Source organism: Castor canadensis, chromosome 2 (assembly GCF_047511655.1).
Source record: "Castor canadensis chromosome 2, mCasCan1.hap1v2, whole genome shotgun sequence".
In the NCBI taxonomy this organism is placed as follows: Eukaryota; Metazoa; Chordata; class Mammalia; order Rodentia; family Castoridae; genus Castor; species Castor canadensis.
Genome location: NC_133387.1, coordinates 72,333,394 through 72,354,705, shown reverse-complemented (window position 1 = coordinate 72,354,705; position 21,312 = coordinate 72,333,394). Strand labels below are relative to the sequence as shown.

Below are 21,312 nucleotides of genomic sequence, written 5' to 3'. Positions count from 1 at the left end.
TTTTCTATATATTTTAGGGAAGAGACCATCTTCCTTCCTTCCTTCCTTCCTTCCCTCCTTCCTTCCTTTCTTCCTTTCTTCCTTCCTTCCTTCCTTCCTCCTTCCCTTCCTCACTCCCTCCCCTCCTTCCTTTCTTCCTTCCCCTTTTGAACTCAGGGCCTCTGTGCTATACCATTTGAGCTATATACCCCAGACCTTTTTACTTGGTTTTTAAATTTATTTAGGTGGTACTGGGGTTTGAATTCAAAGCCTCATGCTTGCTAGGCAGGTGCTCTACCACTTGAGAGCCCCTCCACCCAGCCCTTTTTTGTGTTGGGTAGTTTTGAAATGGGGTCTCTTGAACTATTTGCCAAGGCTGGCCTTGAACTGGAGTCCTTCTGATCTCTGCCTCCTGGGTAGCTAGGATTACAGGTGTGAGCCACTCGTGACCATGTGGCTGGAACAAACAGATGTGCACTGCCTTTGGATTTATTTATTTGCTTGTTTTTTTTCTAAACCCCAAAATGGAAAGATATGAAAGTCATTGAACTTTAAATTTGTTCAAAGCCTGGTGTTTGACTTGCAAATCTTGAGTTAGAAGTGTTTTCAGAGAGACTGAGCAATGAAATCTAATGTTGAAGAAAATGCACGTTTTGCATCCTGAAGGTACTGACCCAATGAATATGCCTAAGTTTTTCTTCTGTTGCCAAGTTGTATAGAAGATGATAAATAGGACCTTTGTAAAACAGTCCATTGAAAAAGTTTATTAAATATCTTGTGGAGAAGTATAAAATGAGTTAGTAAAGGTATTTTTGGTTCTAGGTGAAAAACATCATTGAAGATAAATTAGTTTTACTAAGGGGCTCATATTAAAGCTGGATGTAATGAATGAAATATGTCAAGCAGGCTTACTATTTCAGGAATGAAATGGTGAGGTTGCTCATAGAAGCATTTCGCACCTTGGGCCAAAGACATTTCTTGGGTATCAGATGCAGGAACTCATAAACAATTTCACTCAAGATTACAGTTGGTAGATGAGTTGGAATGAAAACGTGTTTTTAAATTGCTTATTTTCCAAAGTTAGTCTGCGGTTACATTTATTTCAGTTAAATATAAAAGACTACTAGTTTGGGTGAATGTTATGATATGTCCAATATATATGGACAAAGCTATAAAATGTATTGCTGTTTTTTATTTCTTACTATGCATATACAAAACCCCCATTGATGTCAGTTATAGGTCATCAAGAATGAGCCAATGCAGATTATTTTTTCCCCCCTGTGAAGTAGTAAAGATTTTAAAGAGAATTAGCAGTTGGGATATTCATAGATAAGTTTTAAAAATGAGGTCAAGTGGGATAAAAATTAGTGGATAATTTGCAACTAGCAGTTTTTCAAAAAATGAAATACAACAGATTGTATTCCCCATTATATAGTAAGGGTGAGTATTTTTTTATGGAATTTTTCAGTTATTTACTTTCTGTCATAAGTGTGTGTATGTAAATGTGTATGTGTCTGAGTGAGTACTCAGCTTGTTATATAAGATGTACTTTTTCAAGTGGGACACGATCATAATAAGGTTGGAACCCATTGTTCTAGATTGTTAATTCTGGAAAATTTTTTGCTCTGTCAGGGTTAAAAAATTATGTGTTTCTCATTACCATATCATCCTATTTTGTGCCTATCTTCCAAAGGAAAAATTTTTTCAAAATAAAATAGGATGTGCAGTCTTTTGGAAGAAACTCTTTGTAGGTGCTTTCTTAACTACAACAGTTTGTGTGTCACATAGATAGCAATACTCTTTCTTTACATGCTCCTCTTTTTTCGTATTTCAAGGTTAACTTAATAGTTCACTGAGTAAAATCCTCAGAGACGAGTGTCTGGGCCGAATTTGTCTATAGTTCTGCTTTTAGTATTTACTAAATACTAGTTTCTCCTTTCTTCCCTTCTTTGTCTTCATGAATATATATTTCTCAGTCTTTTTCATTCCTTCTCATGTTTTTGTCTAGTTTTACTTCTTTTCATTTCTGTAACATGAATATTATCACAACATTGCTCTTATTGTGATAACATGACTTTTGGAAACTTAAAAATAAAGGCAAAATGCTGTCCTGCTCTATGCCTTTCTGGTGGCTGCTTGGTCTAATTGCATTTCTTAGCTCCTCTGGACCTGCTCTTAAGGGGACAGGAAATCTTGGTTCATCTTGGAAGCTAGCTGGCCAATGAGTTTAGGGCTGAGGGAGCTTTGTGACAGTGTTAAAGAATTGCTTTAGTTATTCTGATCTAGTTTCACACCCTAAATAAGGAAAGAGAAGTAAGGAGTCCTTTCTTGGCCCCCGTCTTTCCCCATCATTCTCTTTCACCTACTTCTTCCAATATTGGGTAGAAAATGGAGCTTGTCTAACTGAAGAAACTGATGATTTATCTTTCCCAGCCAGGAGTATTCTGTATCTGAGGGGCTGTGTTTGGCTCTATCTCGTTCAATAAGATAACATATCTTGATCCCTCACTATCTTATTTTTCATTGCACAAGACAGTTAAGGAGATTCCTTAACTTAATTAAATTAATCAAATGGTTAATAGAGCTAAGTGAAGATTGGAAATTATATTATTAAATTCTCATGCAGTGATTTTTTCATGATGTAGCGTGGATTTTATTATCACATTAGTTAGGATTAGTTTGGCTACTATAGCAAAGGCCAAAAGGCTACTACAGTGGCAATTTAAAAATGATAGAAGTGATTTATCTATTTTTTACCAGTCTGAGTATACGCAATGCAGGACATTTAAGGTGCTTCCATAGTGTTAGCGGCTGAGGATCCTTCTGTTTTGTTGCTTTTCCATCTTTAACACCCAGTTTTTATATTATAGCTTGAGATGGATACTCCTGTTCCTACTGTTGTCCAACTTTTGTCAGGCCAAGTCCTGGTTCTTTAACCCTCAGGAGCAGAACAATAATCATGCCAGAGGTCTTTGGAGCTAAGAGATAGAACTTCATTCAGTGGCAGGAACCAGGAGTGAAGCTCTCAGATCAGTCCCCCTCTCCCCACCCCTCAGCAAGTGAAAGAAGTGAGGATCATGTAGATTTAGGACGTGGGCAGGGTATTTATGACTTTTCCAGGAAGTCATGAACACTATGTGTTCAAGAAATCTCCTCCCTTCCCACTGGATCTTGTTTAGGCGGTTCTCAGCATTGTCATGGAAACTGTAAACTGTTGTGGGCCTGTTAGGTGAATAATTTACTATGGAGATGTAGGACAGTGTAGTGGTAATGAAACTGGAGGAGCACCAGTGGTCACGACAGCAGCCAAGGTGATGGTCAAGTTGGTTTGAACCATTCTGGCTCTGCTGTGTCTAGCATCTTGTTTTTCACAGAAAATCACTATCATGACATGATGTAAATCAGATGTTCTTAGTGCACACACTGATCATGCAGGGGTGCTTGTGTCAGGGCTCAGGAAAAGGAATCAGGGAGAATAGTAGGGGGATGGAGAACAGAAAAATTGGTTGGCAGGCCAGGGGTAATTCTACCATCATAGTGCTCTTAACATAGGGGAAGAAAGAGGGGAAGATATGCTCTTTTTAAGGGTATAATGTAGAAATATGTAATTTCTGCTATAATGCCACTGATTAGACCCAGACATAGGGTCACACTTATGTATAAGAGAGGCTGGGAAATAATTTTCAGCTAGGTAAGTACATGTTTTGCTAAAACTTCTGTTGGGATAAGGCTATGCATCTCCACCATAATAGTCAGCAATAAAAAAGGATTTACTTTTGGAGTGCTTATTTTTTTCTAACTTAATATTCTTTGTGGAGAGATTTTTTCCACTGAAGTTTCCAGTTAGATTTGAGCTACTGAAAAGAATTAACCTGATAAAATGTACTTCCCTTTGGGATTATAAATTAAAATTATTCTAAATGGTTAAAGGGATAAGTATGAAATATGTTATGAAATAAGGTTGCTGTTCTCCAACTCTTACAATTATTGTTATTATTTTTTTTGTGTGTGTGTGGTGCTGGAAATCGAAATTGGGGTCTTGTGTATGCTAAGCACATACTCTTTTCATTGAGCTGCACCCCAACCCACTCTTATTTTCCTTATGTTGTTTTCTTGTCTACTTTTTTCTCCTTTCTTGAGGCTAATTTCCTACTTCTTGTCTTTGTGTATGTAGGTATGGCACAGTCACAAGGCTGGGTGAAAAGATACTTCAAGGCCTTTTGTAAAGGGTTCTTTGTGGCTGTGCCTGTGGCAGTGACTTTCTTGGATCGAGTTGCCTGCGTGGCAAGAGTGGAAGGAGCATCCATGCAGGTGAAAATGAATTCATTTTCATTCTTTAAAGCACATGCTTCATTGTTTCTCAATCTCTAGAAATAAGAGTTCTCACTATTTCTATGCTGGGAACTGGAAGGTTTTAAAAAGGCATTGAACAGAAATTGTACTGTTAATCCCTCCCTCCCTCCCTCCTTCCCTCCCTTCCTTCCTCCTTTCTTTCCCTCCTTCCCTCCTTCTCTCCTTCCTTCTTTCCCTCCCTCTCTCCCTTTCCCTTTTTTGAGACGGTGTTTCACTATAAAGCTCAGGCTAGCCTTGAACTCTTGATCCTCCAGCCTCTGCCTCTCAGGTGCTGGAATTATAGACATGGGTCACTACACCTGGCCCAAAATTTCTTTATAAGGCATTTTAATGCAATATTATTGTAATTAGAGTAGAGATAAATAGGAATAAGTATCAAATAGTTCTCTGAGTCTGTAGTTTGAATTTTTCTGAGAATTATAAATGGAGACTTAAGAGATTTTACTAAATGTTTCCATTTTCCATGACTATAATCATATTTGAATATCTTAAAAATCAAATTATTAGTACAGTTGCAGGATGAGTATGGATCAAATTCAGTTATTCATATTGATATTTACTTTTAATTTGTAGAAAAGTTAATCACTGATTCCAAATATTCCAGTATGCTGGTTGAAAATATTAAGTTCAATTTATAATGGAAGAACTTTGAAGTAGAGATTTCTAAAAGTTACATGTAAATAGTCTTCTGGAATAAGTTACAGAAAATTTTATTGTTCTAAAGCTGATATTTATAACCTAGCTGTATAAGAAAGTTTGCACAGTTAAGCAGTGTTTGCCTTTTGTAACATGATTTGGTTTCTTCTGTTATCATGTATTAAGTTCATACATTGTCTTTAAATAGCTCTGTAAAAAGAATAAGTAAAATGAATATATAAACTTCTAAGAGATTAAAATTATACAGAGAATAGTTTTTCTTTTTGTGTTAGTTGGAACTTAGTTAAGGACATAAGCATCAGCTTATAGGAATAAGGATGGATTTACTTTATTTATTATAATTTTGATAATGAAAATCAGACCCCTTTGTGAGTTTTGGTAGTCACTGGGAATAATGAAGGCCAGCAGATATCTAGGAAATGTGCTCTTTTCAGAAAGCTAAAAGCAAGGCTGTCTTTGTCTTCACATTTATTTCTGCTTCCATTATTTGAGGGTCATTAGGGTCAGAATGTTCTGACCTCAACCCTTGTATTTCAGGTTGCCTTCATAGCAGGTCACAAGCCCTAAACAACCTGGCCACTTACTTGCATGCAAAAGTATTTTAATACAGAAGTACAGTAAATGCAGAGTGATTGTAGGTGTCTGACTTTACTTATAAATACAATTTAATCTTTTGCATTTCAAAATTGCCTCTACAATTTTCATTTCCTGACAGCCTTATTTATTCTTAATCCTTATGAAGAGATAGAGGTTTTTTTTTTTTGTATTGTAGAGCTTTTGAACAGATTATTCATTTCAGATTAAAACTGCCTTCTCCACAGCAATCCAAATCCCTTTTTTGATTCCTCGGATCCCTTTGAATCCATACATGGGTGTATATATTTTAGTAACGAATAATCAGATCAATGATGATTTTTCTCTAATTTTTTTAGTGCTGTTTTGCTACATATCCACACTATGCTGACAAGGATTTTCCTAGAATGCCAGACCACCTTACCTTGGATCAGATGATATTTCAGGGGATCATATGGCAATCTTAATATACCAGTCTTCCTCTTGTTAGCCTAGTATACTCCTACAGAGAGACCTATGTTCATAGATTGTGGGGTCAATTAAGTAAATTCATTAATATATTTAAGATATGATTCTTGTTCACAAGAAATTGATTGTCTTAAGAAAGGATGAGGTTTATCCCTAAGTGAAGAAAGTGTTAAGTCATTCTTAAAATCAGAGTTCTAGGCCAGAAGCCCAATTCCAGGGCACAGGTCCAGCCACTTGCTCCAGTAGGCCAAATAAAGTGACAAATAGGGTAAAGGGCAGAGAGAGGAGATTTATTATGTGGCATGGTCACACCTTGGGAAGAGGTAAAGTAAGCACTTCAGCCCATCTTCCAGGGTAGAGACATGAGCTTTGGTTTAAATATAGCAAAAACTGGGGCTGGGCAAGAGAGGTATGCATAATTAAGCAGTTCTAGGCAAAATATGGCCTGATTAATCATTATCTCAGTTCTAGTTCTGCAAGGGGTTCTGGAGAAGTTGTTATTGTTGCCATCACTTAAGGGAACAGTCTGGTTCCCATGAGATGGTTATACATGTTCCCAGAGCAGTCTCCTTTTTATAGGTAATTGTTCTCATGTGGGAGCTGGTTTGTCTTATGAGGTTCAGCTGATCCTTTCTGTTAGCTCCCAGTCGTGTGGCCAGTATGCGGGGTATGAAAGATTTCACAAAGGCTGTAATTAAAGCAGAGACAGTTTTCTTTACTCTCCAGAAGAGGAAAGGGCCAGGTATCATAGTTAGCATTGGCCCTGTGGGGTAATTAATGTGAGGTTTTAAGGGCTTTTGTGAGGCAGTGGTTTTAGAAACTTGGTTTGGGGAGTGGAACTGGTAGCCATTGGTCTCTTTGATACATGGTGCAGTGGGTGTACTGATTAGACTGGCACATTGATCAGCATGCAGATTGGCCCAGAGAGATGTCACCAAAATCTCTGGGTACCTTGGTTTCTCAGAATAGAGCAGAGAAGTTACTAACTGGGTCTGTTCTGAAAAAGGCAAGCAAGGTTAGGTGTGAGCCAACACAAAATGGAGTCCAGATACAAAATGAAGGTTCTTAGGCTATTTGTTAGCTTTATACTTGCCTTGGGCATAGTTTCTGTCCATTGTCATAAAGATGTTATTGATCAGCCCTTTCCTTCTTTGAAACTAAGATGATTTCAGGGGAGAATCGTATAATTAAGGAGGCAGATGTAAAATGGAGTCAGTGATGCCAGGCTTTTCTCCTGCTTCTAGTTAGTTTGTGGGCCCGAGTAAGGAGTCAGTGTTTTTCAGCATGAGCAGTTTTTAAGTACCTGTTATATTGCCAAATGCCAGTTCATATACTAATGCCAGGCTTGTATTAGATGCATTCAATCTGCAGAAGCATTAGAATGTCTTGCAGTATTCCTGATCCTCATTCCCAAAAAGTCAAATTTATTACCCTGGAATTTGTATGGTGTATTATGGTGAATTCCCTTGGCTGCTGGTTATAGGCAAATAAGTTGAGTTTACTTAGGTATAAAAGGGAATTTATTGGAAGGCTTATTTTGTACCCACGAGGAAGGCAGGACTGTGGCAGTTGTTAGAGACAACTGGAACCAGGACTTGAATGTTGCCCAGGTGCTCAGACTGCTCTGTTTCTAAGTTCTGCTGTGTCTGCATCTTGGCTTAGTTCTCTCAGACCAGCTTCCTCTGCATGGCAGGATATATTGATGCTGGAATCTCTCATGCTTTAAGATGCCCAGTTTTATCATGACATGAGAGAGATCATTCTTCTTGCCTTAATTTTAGTTTGAAAAATCTGGGGGAAGTGATATTGGACTTGAGGGAACTTTTGTCCCAGTGATTACAGAAGTAAAAACTAAGACATAAAGCATGAAGTCTCAGGTATTTGAAGAAAAAAGGGGTTGAGGAAGAGGGGACAGCACTGATTGTAGGTGATTCATGTGCATTAGAACAGAGAAAATAATAGTTCTTTTGTTGGGTTATTGGAGTGATCTGAGGTCTGGTAATTTTTTGTCTATCATGAGGATGATATTTTAAAGAAATCTCTTGAACAAGCAAATTCCAAACAAATAGAAGGAGAGAAATAATAAAAATAAGAGGTGAAATCAATGAAATAGAAACCAAAATAACCATACAAAGAATTAATGAAACAAAAAGTTGGTTCTTTGAAAAAATAAGCACGATCAACAGACCCCTGGCAAACCTGATTAAAATGAGGAGAGAAAAAACCTAAATTAGTAGAAGCAGGAATGCAAAAGGGGAGATAACAACAAACACCATGGAAGTCCAGGAAATCATCAGAGACTACTTTGAGAACCTATGTTCAAATAAATTCGAAAATCTTAAAGAAATGGACAGATTTCTAGACACATATGATCATCCAAAACTGAACCAAGAGGAAATTAATCACCTGAATAGACCTATAACACAAAATGAAATTGAAGCAGCAATCAAGAGTCTCCCCAAAAAGAAAAGTCCAGGACCAGATGGATTCTCTGCTGAATTCTATCAGACCTTTAAAGAAGAACTGATACCAACCCTCCTTAAACTGTTCCATGAAATAGAAAAGGAAGGAAAACTGCCAAACACATTTTATGAAGCCAGTATTACACTTATCCCAAAACCAGGCAAAAACACCTCCAAAAAGGAGAACTATAGGCCAATCTCCTTAATGAACATTGACGCAAAAATCCTCAACAAAATAATGGCAAACCAAATTCAACAACACATCAAAAAGATTATTCACCACGACCAAGTAGGCTTCATCCCAGGAATGCAGGGGTGGTTCAACATACAAAAATCAATAAACGTACTAAACCACATTAACAGAAGCAAAGACAAAAACCACTTGATCATCCCAATAGATGCAGAAAAAGCCTTCGATAAGATCCAACACCATTTCATGATAAAAACTCTAAGAAAACTAGGAATAGAAGGAAAGTACCTCAACATTATAAAAGCTATATATGACAAACCTACAGCCAGCATTATACTTAACAGAGAAAAACTGAAACCATTCCCTCTAAAATCAGGAACCAGACAAGGAACCACTCCTATTCAACATAGTACTGGAATTCCTAGCCAGAGCAATTAGGCAAGAAGAAGGAATAAAAGGAATACACATAGGCAAAGAAACTGTCAGAATATCCCTATTTGCAGATGACATGATCCTATACCTTAAAGACCCAAAAAACTCTACTCAGAAGCTTCTAGACATCATCAATAGCTATAGCAAGGTAGCAGGATATAAAATCAACATAGAACAATCATTAGCATTTCTATACACTAATAACGAACAAACTGAAAAAGAATATATGAAAACAATTTCATTTACAATAGCCTCAAAAAAAAAAATCAAATAACTAAGTGTAAACCTAACAAAAGATGTGAACGACCTCTACAAGGAAAACTATACACTTCTGAAGAAAGAGATTGAGGAAGACTATAGAAAGTGGAGAGATCTCCCATGCTCATGGATTGGTAGAATCAACATAGTAAAAATGTCGATACTCCCCAAAGTAATCTACATGTTTAATGCAATTCCCATCAAAATTCCAATGACATTCATTAAAGAGATTGAAAAATCTACTGTGAAATTTATATGGAAACACAAGAGGCCACGAATAGCCAAGGCAATACTCAGTCAAAAGAACAATGCTGGAGGTATCACAATACCTGACTTCAAACTATATTGCAAAGTAATAACAATAAAAACAGCATGGTACTGGCATAAAAACAAACATGAAGACCAGTGGAACAGAATAGAGGACCCAGATATGAAGGCACACAACTATAACCAACTTGTTTTTGACAAAGGTGCTAAAAATATACGATAGAGAAATAGTAGCCTCTTCAACAAAAACTGCTGGAAAAACTGGTTAGCAGTCTGCAAAAAACTGAAACTAGATCCATGTATATCACCCTATACTAGTATTAACTCAAAATGGATCAAATCTTAATATCAGACCCCAATCTCTAAAGTTGGTACAGGAAAGAATAGGAAATAGTCTGGAATTAATAGGTATAGGTAAGAACTTTCTCAATGGAACCCCAGCAACTAAGAGATAGCATAGATAAATGGGACTTCATAAAACTAAAAATCTTCTGCTCAACAAAAGAAATGGTCTCTAAAGTGAAGAGACCACCCACAGAGTGGGAGAAAATATTTGCCAGCTACACATCAGACAAAGGACTGATAACCAGATTATATAGGAAACTTAAAAAACTAAATTCTCCCAAAACTAATGAACCAATAAAGAAATGGGCAAGTGAACTAAACAGAACTTTCTCAAAAGAAGAAATTCAAATGGCCAAAAAACACATGAAAAAATGCTCACAATCTCTAGCAATAAAGGAAATGCAAATTAAAAACCACACTAAGATTCCACCTCACCCCTGTTAGAATAGTCATCATTAGCAACACCACCAACAACAGGTGTTGGCGAGGATGCAGGGGAAAAAAGGAACCCTCTTACACTGTTGGTGGGAATGTAAACTAGTACAACCACTCTGGGAAAGAATTTGGAGGCTACTTAAAAAGCTAAATATTGTTCTACAATTTGATCCAGCAATACCACTCTTGGGAATACACCCAAAAGACTGTGACACAGGTACCTGCACACTCATGTTTATTGCAGCACTATTCACAATAGCCAAGTTATGGAAACAGCCAACATGTCCCACCACTGACAAATGGATCAAGAAAATGTGGTATTTATACACGATGGAATTTTATGCAGCCATGAAGAAGAACAAAATGTTATCATTCGCTGGTAAATGGATGGAACTGGAGAACATCATTCTGAGTGAGATTAGCCTGGCCCAAAAGACCAAAAATCATATGTTCTCCCTCATATGAGGACATTAGATCAAGGGCAAACACAACAAGGGGATTGGACTTTGAGCACATGATAAAAGTGAGAGCATACAAGGGAGGTGTGAGGATAGGTAAGACACCTAAAAAATTAGCTAGCATTGTTGCCCTTAACTCAGAGAAACTAAAGCAGATACCTTAAAAGCAAGTGAGGCCAATAGGAAAAGGGGACCAGGAACTAGAGAAAAGGTGAGATCAAAAAGAATTAACCTAGAAGGTAGCACACATGCACAGGAAATTAATGTGAGTCAACTCACTGTATAGCTATCCTTATCTCAATCAGCAAAAACCCTTGTTCCTTCCTATTATTGCTTATACTCTCTCTACAACAAAATTAGAAATAAGGGCAAAATAGTTTCTGCTGGGTATTGAGGGGGTAGGGGGCAAAGGGAGGGGGCGGAGTGGGTGGTAAGGGAGGGGGTGGGGGCAGGGGGGAGAAATGAACCAAGCCTTGTATGCACATATGAATAATAAAAGAAAAAAAAAACATTTACTACAAAAAAAAATTTAGCTAACATTTGTTGCCCTCAACGCAGAGAAACTAAAGCAGAAACCTTAAAAGCAACTGAGGCCAATAGGAGAAGGGGACCAGGAACTAGAGAAAAGGTTAGATTAAAAAGAATTAACCTAGAAGGTAACACACATGCACAGGAAGTTAATGTGAGTCAACTCCCTGTATAGCTATCCTTATCTCAACTAGCAAAAACCCTTGTTCCTTCCTATTATTGCTTACACTCTCTCTTCAACAAAATTAGAGATAAGGGCAAAACAGTTTCTACTGGGTATCGAGGGGGTGGGGGGGGAGAGGGAGGGGGCGGAGTGGGTGGTAAGGGAAGGGGTGGGGGCAGGGGGGAGAAATGACCCAAGCATTGTATGCACATATGAATAATAAAAAAATAAAAATTTTAAAAAAAAGGAAAATTAAAAAAAAATAAAGAAATCTCTTACAGTTTAAGGAGATTTTCCCATGTAAGATACAGATCAAGGGAGTATAGATATAGCCAATTTGTTCTTGGAGACACCATGGTGCCACCCTGGTGCATTTTTTTCTCTTGTGATGAGGAAATATGGGGCAGGCACCTTTCCTACACTGTTCACAGGGAGGAGAGAAACTTGGTAGCGTGTTTATGGATTAAGGATATGAAAACCAATGTCTCTTATCCCTGTGGGAGTCCCTATTTATATTTCCAAAGGATCACATGCTCTTATCTTTACAAATACACAGATCAACTTTGGCTAGCAGGGTGGGGTACTGTGATTAGCCTGGCTTTTGAAAGGTACATACATGGCTAGGCTGAATGATCTGTAAGAAAATGGGAGTATCTGTTTTAACTGCATTATTCTGTGAGAATTAGGAGTGAAGTATGTTATGTTTCCTAGAAGAAAGGATGCTATTTTTGAGGTGCAAGTGGAGTGGATATTCTGAAAAGAAAGGAAAGTATCTATTTATTACATTTGGGTTTTTATTTTCTGAATTTGAGACTAACTGTAGGTATAACCATACCATTGTTCTCTGCTCACTGTCTCAGTTGCCTAATTTTCTTCTCTGTCATCCAAGTGATCTATATAACTATGTTATTTGTTTCCTTCTTTTTTCTCTGGAATTTTTTCCTTTCTTGCTTTTCTTTCATGCTTCTAAGCCTTGGTACAAGATGACGTCACTACTTAGAGTACTTTTCTTTACAACAAACCAACCAAGAACCTTAACAACAGTTGTAATTTTCAGGCCTCAGTCAAGAAAAGCAGAGTTATTTCTTTCAGGACTCTCTGTGACTTACAGAGATTTCCACAACTAGAGAAATTTAAAGACAAGAATTTATTACAGTTGTGAGGTATGGCTCAAGTTATAGAGTACCTGCCTAGCAAGCATAAGACTCTGAGTTCAAACCCTAGTACCATCAAAAAAAAAAAAAATTTCAATAATAAAAAATTCTGCCCAACTCCATGGTCTAAACACGTTCAGTTCATCAAAGCTATATATCACAATGATGTCTTCAAATATGCCGAGGTGGTATTAGTTAATCCCAAAGTTTTATTATTGCAATATTTGCTCTTAAATATTTTTAAGTGTGATTTAGTTTTATCTAATGAAACTAAATGAAATGGTAGAAAGAGCCTATCTAATCATTTGTGGTTTTTTTGAATATATGATTCATCTTGTGTCTGGAGATATTTTGGGATATGGGTAATACTGAAAAGCACTGGTAATACTATAGAGCCTCAAAAGGCTCTTAAGAGTTGGGCGATGGTGGGTCATGCCTGTAATCCCAGCTACTCAGGAGGGTGGAGATCAAGAGGATCACAGTTCGAAGCCAGCCTGGGAAAATAGTTTGAGAGACCCTATCTCAATAAAAAAGGGCTGGTGGAATGGCTCAAGGTATAGACCCTGAGTTCAGACCCCAGCACTGCGAGAAAAAAATAAATAAAATAAAGGCTCTTAAGTACAAAATACTATGTTAGGTGCTATGGGAGGTAATGAATCAGACACAGATTTTGCCTACAAGGTGTTTTTACTTTGGTAGAAGAAATTAAAAAATTATTAATCCTGCATAATATAGACATCCTCAGATGGGATTACTATAGAAATTGTTAATCTGCCATGTTTTATCGATTTCTGCTATATCCAGAAATAAAAATTTATTTGATTTTTGGAGAATGGAGACGGAAATTTAAATTTGGACCAGAGAAGTATCAGAAAAATCATACATTAAGCTCTTTTATTGTTGATCACTGAATTATCACACAAACCCAAGATTTCAGTGGCTTATGTAAACCAGAATTTTGTCTTTTGCTTATGGGTCTATGGGTTGACTGTTAGTCACTCTAGGATTTAGATTTGGTTCAGTCTGTTCCATGGAGCAGAGGCTGCCTGGGGTATGCTCTGCTCATGGGTGATAGCAGGATATAAGAGGATGAGAACATCCAGAACCCCTTAAAGCCTTTGTTCAGAACTTTGATTCTTCTGTCCACATTACATTGTTCAAAGCAAGTCGCAGAGCTAAACCCAAAGTCAGTAAGTGGAAGTACATTTTCACACTGAGGGAAGCCATGGCAAAGATAGAAAAGAAGGGAAGGATTGTGAATAAGTTAAGTACATCTATCACAGCCAGTAGGGCTGCAAGGACATATGGTTGATTGTAGCCACTTTTTTTTTTTGGTAGTACTGGGATTTGAACTCAGGGCCTCAGGCTTGCTAAGCAAGTGCTCAACCACTTGAGCTACTGCACCAGCCATATAGTTGATTGTAGATATCATCTAAAAAGTTGTATTGACCTTTTAGTCTACCAAGAATGATCCTTATTTTTATAGTCCAAGATTAGCAAAATTATAGTAGATTTACCAATCTACTATAATTGGTAGATTATATATATTATATATTATATTATATATATTATATATATAATATTATATATTGTGAGCCACTGAAATCTTGAATGGATTTAATTTATTTTAGATGTCTTTAGGTTAGAGATATCCCAAGACCAATTGGATCATCACCTTAGAGTCATTTTTCTTAAGGATAACTGTGCAGCTTTTGTAGCCGTTTCTAAGGGGTGAAAGCTCACACCTTATTAAAGGGACATACAGTCCCAGTCCTTTGGGTTTATTGAATAAATACTGTTATGGCAACACTGGAAATTCACTTTTAGTAACAAATTTTGTTGTAAGCACTCTTTAAATCTTTCTAAAATTCTTTTGACTTGTGATTTACTAGAGGAAGTTTGTTTTCAAGATTTCCTCTTATTATAAATAATTCCTTACATTTTAGTGGTACTGAGGTTTGAACTCAGGGCCTTGAGCTTGCTAGGCAAGTGCTCCATCACTTGAGCCACACCTCCAGCAATTCTTTATTTTGTAGACACTACTCGGTGGTTCTTTTCTTAGGTTAGATTTTATAGTATTAATTTACAACTTATTAAGTATATAAGTAGAAGGATGGGATCAAACGTGTCAACTCTCAGCTTTTGAAAGCAAATCTTACATGAAGCTAAAAAATTTATGTATTTTTTGCCATACTGGGGTTTGAACTCAGGGCTTTGCACTTTTGAGGCAAGTGCTCCATTACTTGAACTATCCTTCCAGCCCTTTTTTCTCTGGTTATTTTTGGAATAGGTTTTGGTTTTTATGCAGGACTGACCTGGACCATAATTCTCCTATTTTAAGCTTCCTGGCATCACTAGGGTGAAAGGTGTGAACCACCACGCCCAGCTTTTTCTGTTTAGATAGAGTCTGGCACACTTTTGCCCAGTCTGGCCTCCAACTGCAATCCTCCTGATTTTAGCCTCTTGTGTAGCTTGGGATGACAGGTGAGTGCCACTGTGCCCAACTATTGGTTGAGATGGGGAGTCTCAAGAACTTTTTGCCCAGGCTGGCCTCAAACTGGGATCCTTGCAATCTCAGCTTCCCAAGTAGCTGGGATTAACAGGCATGAGCCACCTGCACCTGTCCTAAAATTTTTAATGCTACTATGATTAATTCAATGGAAAATAATATCCAATTTATGAAACATTTGATTTTTCATAAAGCTTTATAGGTACAGCCATTTTATTGGTTAAGATGTCCCTTTTGCAATGTTCCGCACACGATGAATGCTGACACAAATTGCTGGTTAATGATTATTCATATTGACCTATTCCCCTCTGGTGCACATGAATCATTTCTACTGGTTGTTGAAAGGTTATCTATGAAAGTAGATACACTTTTTTTTTTATAACAGAGCACCATATTATATGACATTAATTTAATTCAGGAAATGAAGACCGATATTGCATACAGTTGAAACTACAGAGGGAATTTATGTAGGTGGAATACAATTATTCAAATTAGAACTTCAATGGCTTACAGAGGTTTTTAGAGTAAAAGGGTGCCCTAAGAATAGTTTAATGACCTCACACCAAAGTTTTAGATTTTATTTGAGTGAGAATGCCTGCAGCAGGGTCACTGGTTCTGATAGAAGGTGTATGCATTCTGCATTTAAAATTAAGATTTAAGACTTTAGAAAGTAAGCGAAAGAAATAATTTTAAGTAGCATCATCTTGTTTTGGCAATTGCTACATAATTTTTATGTAGTATACCATTTTCCTTTTTCCATTTTGCATAGCCAGAGGGGAAAATACTTGAAAACATTACTGCACTATGATATTTCTCTAACTCAGACTTCAGAGAGATGTTTATGGAAAATGGACTTCAAAATTATGAAATATGAGAGAAAATAGAGTTTATTCAATATTGAGGTTTTTATTCATCAATAACACACATTCATTGGTTTGAAATTGTGTTGACTTTCAGCCACTTATGTATGAACCTGAAGAAACTGGTTCATAATCTTCCTCTTAGACTACTCCCTAGCTCTTTGTAGTCCATTATCTTGTTTCCTGCTGAGTTTAAAATGAAAAGTTCTGTCAAAAAAGTAAGCAAAGAAGCTCTTTCTGTCTCTCAGTCTCTCTGTATATTAAAAAAAAATTTAACCTATAGTGGGCTAAATGACTACTCAGTAGTCATTGTTGGTTGTAACTGTTCCCAGAAGCTGGATACAGACTGTCAAAGCGATATATTGTGATTTATACAACAGCATTTAAGATAGCGTTAGGGAGTTTTATATTACCTGCTGAATTTGCAGTTCCAAGATGCCGGGAAGCACCTGGCACACATTTCCTCCTGTGCTGACTCCTCTGTGCTCTGGCTCCCCTTGGTCTGCTAGGCCAACAATGAAGGAAGCCAAGATTTAATGTTGGAATGCTTTGTAAGTTTACTTGTGTGCTTTCTTTCCAAATTACCTTTGGCGCAGAAATCTCACCTGACGTTTTTACCCATGAGAATATTACTGGTTTTTTATGTAGTTCTGTAGCCTGTCATTAACAGAGAATTCAAGTAGATTTGTTTGTATTTATAGCAACAAACATATGCTATCATGAAACAGTTGGTGAATGATAACTTTATTTATTTATTTTTTGAATGATAACTTTATAATGTCCCTTCATGGATTTTGTTTTCTTTTTTTTCCTTCTCTTCCTTTGAGAGAATAGCCACATGTTTCTGCATATAGCTAAGATTATATCTGATATTGAACACTGAGTTTATTACATCTTTTAAAAATTTTTGTTAAGCTAGGTTGGTGATGGACAGCTATAATCCCAGCACTCAAAGAGGCTGGAGGATCATGAGTTGAGGACAGCTTGGGCTCTATAGTGATATTCCATCCTCCCTTAAAATAAAATAAATGCTTGAAGTAATTTTAGATTTGCACAATAGTTGTAAGAGTAGTGCAGAGATCTTCCATGGGTTTTCTACCCAGATATACCAGTTTTCAACATTTTGCCACATTTATTTTATTCTTTCTCCTGCTCCTCTTCTCTCTTTCTCAATCCCCTCCCCCCATATGTGTATATACATGTGTATGTACATATGTATGTATATATACACACAAATATGTTATTGAACCATTTGATAAGTACATTTCATACTTCATGCTCCTTTCACACTTAATATTTCTATATACTCTTCCTAGGAATTACCTAGTAGTGGAGTGGTACATCTATGCCTATTTTTAAAGAAATTACTAACACATACCAAATTGACTAGCCTTGGGTGGGCAGTCTCTTCCTAGGCAGAATGTAGGCTGCTGATCAGCCTTACTTTTCCTTTCATTCCATCTCCTTGCTGCCCATAGGTGAATGTAAAGGGCCTAGTTGCCCTATCTCAGTGCTGCTGGGCCAGGGATGGAAGTTCAACTTCCTTCTGGGCTCTGTTGACACTCTGGTGTCGAGGTGGGGCTAGTTTGAGTAGAGTAGGATGGTCAATATAAAAAATGTTTTCTGTTTTGTTAGGCTATTCTTTTCTGGTCCTTTGGATAGAGTAGGCTTTGTTTTAGGTCTTTTTTGGGCCTACCCCTTGGTGATTCCAGGATGCAAGTTTCTCCAGTGCCTCATTTAGGATATATGGAATAAAAAATAAAAACCCAGTGATGTCACCATGCTGTAATTCCTGAAGTACTAAGTTCCCCAACCTCTAATCTGTCTTTTTCCAACTTGCAGTCTTCCTATATTCATTTTATTATGTCTCCCTATATTCATTGTATTATATCTGGGATGTTTTTCATTGTAAGAGAAAGGACCAGTGAGTGGATATACTATGTTTTCACCTAAGGCTTTAATATTTTAACCTTCTCTAATAGAAGATAAGACTAAGTTCTGGCCAATGAAAATGGGTGAAAATGAGGCACCATGTCCAGGGATGGCCCATAAAAATCGTCTTTGGGAGTCTCCATGCTTTCTTTTTGCTTGCTGGCTATTTTATAGTCTTTTGGGAGCCTATTAGTAAACTGTGGCCACAGGATGAGACAGAGAGACAGAGAGAAAGCAAAGTTTATTATACTCACATTAGGCAAGGCATATGAACACAGGGACACATGGGAAGGATTCCAGAGTGGTCAGGAGGCAGAGGAAAGGATTGAGAGGAAAATACTAGACCACTGCCTTTATTGGGGCTTCTGGGGAAGGCCAAGACAGAGCAGGTGAACAATTTAGGATTGGCCAGTTTGAATAATTTCTGAGGAGCAGTCACTAGCTGGCCTTGGGCAAAGGAATATTGTCTCTTGAGCCTACTGGTTTAAGATAGGTGAGTTTGCATGTCAATGGTATGCTTCTGGATGTCCTTTTACTCTTTCTAAGAATTGGCTGACCCTGGAAGGGACAGTCTCTCCCTAGTAGAAAAATGTGTTTTTTGTTTTTTTGGTTTTGTTTTTTAAGATGTCAGCCATCATAATATATAATCCAATATATTGGTCACCCTTGTGATTACCTGGCTGATGTGCTATGGCTCACTGCTGTTGCCTAGCATCTAGAGAGTTTTGTATCGTATATTACTAGTATGGGAAAAGATCAAAATTTAAGATTCAAAGTCTAGTTTCTACTGAATACTTAATAACTTTCACACCATCATAGAGTAGAGAAATTCTAAGTGGAGCTGCTGTAAGTCAGGGACTTATGTGTATATTTGTAGTATAGCAGAGGATCCATTTGAGAACACTGAAGCCTCAGGGGATCTATGCCATACAACCTGGGTTTCTGAATAATTATATGGAGTTGTACAAGGTTGTATATGTCTTTGAGCTTTTGGGATTTTTTTTTACAGGAAATTAGCTTATTTTTACAACATAACAAAACTTATTACTATATTTTCTCTGCTTTTTCTTATATTATGCTCCCTTTAAGGCTAACTTCAAATTCTGTCTTCTTTTTATAACTTTCCTTAATTCCATCATTCACTTATCTGAAATTCTACAGCATTGTAAGTTTAACTCATGATTATACGTTCTTTCCTGTTATCCTCTAGTTCTTTCATAGATTAATACTAATCCTACTTTGTAAGCTTCTAAAAGAAAAGGATCATATTCCTCTCACCTACCCATTCACGGGGATGTTGAATAAATGCATATTAAATTTGTTCTTTGAAGCATTAAAGTACCTGAATAATTAAACTCTACAGATATATGATAAAGTTAAATTTTCATCATTTATTTTATTTTATTTTTTTAGTACTTGAGGGTATTTCTGCTCTGTTCTCCTAAAAACTTTTATCTCTTTGATGAACACATCATATTCTTTATGGCTGACATTTTTCAACCCTTTGTGCCCACTGCTCATATTAAGTAATAAGATTTTGCATTATACACACATATGCACAACTGAAACAAAAGTTTCATGTAACAACACTTAAACCATAATTATCATCATTATGTACAATACCTTCTGATATATTCAGTTCTGGTTGTAACTTGTTAAATTGATTCTATGATTCACTCATGATCTGTGGTTTGAAAAATGCTGCTTTATTGTTGGAGAGAGGCTTGAAAGGATGAAAGCAGCTCAAATTGAACTGTAACTAGGGGAGTAGAGCATGTTAGCTTTTGATTCTAAAATTTTAAATGTGGGTGTGCCACATTTAAATGTGAAGGGTAAGGAGGCCCATTGTCTTTTTCTTGTCTAAAAATGCCTTTTGTAGTCCAGTGGGCCTTGGACCTTTTCATTAACATCACCTGGGGTACTCATTAGTTAAGGACCATGAGCCTCATTCTGTTGTGGAAATATTGTCAGACAAGAAACTAAGTGACTTGGAGAAGTAGAGACCTCAGATTTTATTTTCCACCAATGGTCCTTATCTGGGCACTGAACAAAGGATTCACAGGATATTTAAAAGGCAGTGCAGGGCATCAAGTTACAAGAAATGTGCTAGGATTAATTAGGGAGCTAGTGATGAGTTAGAGACCTAAGGTTGTTTAGATAAGAACAGCAGGGGAGATCTACTTTTGAAAGTTTATTTACAAGAGGGGACAAAGGAAGGCAGGAATGGGCAATTTTCTCTGCATGGTGCCCTTTGTCTCAGCCCTGAACTTTCTTTTATAGCTTTAATTTACAATTTTTCACGTTTTATGGCCCTGTTTAAGATAATCTTTTTCTTCAATTCCAGATCTATGAAATTAAAATAATGTTCTTAGCTTCTTGAAATATGCATTGTAACAAACTTGTTAACATTGAAATTTGAGAACTGTTCCCTTATAGTCAGCTCCAAGTCTTGGGTGAGGTTTTGCTAGACTTGATAATTGTCTTTGTATGAAAAATCCTAATTGCTTTTGCTAAGCTTTTGGATTCTTATTCTCATTCCTTTAAAAAAATATACATTTTATTCCTCCTCCTTTTGTCTGTTATTATATGTTTGTGGTAACTATTATTTCTAGTCTTTCGTATAATGACCATATCAACTTAACGTGCTACTTTTATTTTCTTACTAGTTTATGAACTTAATTTTTATTTCTTCTTCCTAATTTTTATTTTTTACTTTTCACTTTATTTTAAAAATGAATTTTACATTTTTAAAGCTTATTTGCTAACAGTATTGTTATATTTTACTTTTGCCAGCAAATATTTTTTTTCTTTCCTTCCAGAATAAGTCTTGGATTTCTGTCTATCCCAAAATAAGTCTTGGATTTCTGTTATTTTTTGTTTGGTGGGTTTTTTTGGGGGGAGGGATGATACTGGGGTTTGAATTCAAGGCCTCAGTCTTGCTAGGCAGGTGCTCTAACACTTGAGCCACTCTGCCAGCCCTGATTTCTGTAATTTTTAAAATGATCAATAGGAAGCACAATCACAAAAGTGTCATCTGAATGAATGGCCCATTCACTTAGCATGGGAGATGCAGAATTTTGCTATAATCACTCCTCAATGAATCAGGCTTCCCTCATTGATTTGTGTAGTTTCTTGCCACATTGACTCTAGCAATGTGACCCGCTATGACCAAGGGGATATCACAAATATTAATCCAGTAGAAGCTTGGTGAGTATTTGTGAACTGGGAGCATGCAAGGCCTCAGTCTATCCTGCTGGAGGAGACATTGGAAGACTATTAAGGCATCCTG

General features: G+C 36.9%; 1 protein-coding gene across 6 annotated transcripts in view; it reads left to right on the top strand.

The window, feature by feature from the left end:
- The window catches only part of Immp2l (inner mitochondrial membrane peptidase subunit 2), a 930,480-nt gene that overhangs the window by 40,624 nt on the left and 868,544 nt on the right, over nt 1–21,312 (top strand). For 5 of the 6 annotated variants that reach the window (XM_074065039.1, XM_074065037.1, XM_074065035.1 and 2 more), the window contains exon 3: nt 4,154–4,290. In XM_074065039.1, the coding sequence (XP_073921140.1) occupies nt 4,156–4,290 (135 nt within the window). In that variant the 5' untranslated portion in view covers nt 4,154–4,155. Of the gene's footprint in view, nt 1–4,153; nt 4,291–21,312 lie in introns of those variants that run through there. The other variant, XM_074065041.1, reaches the window with a different exon arrangement.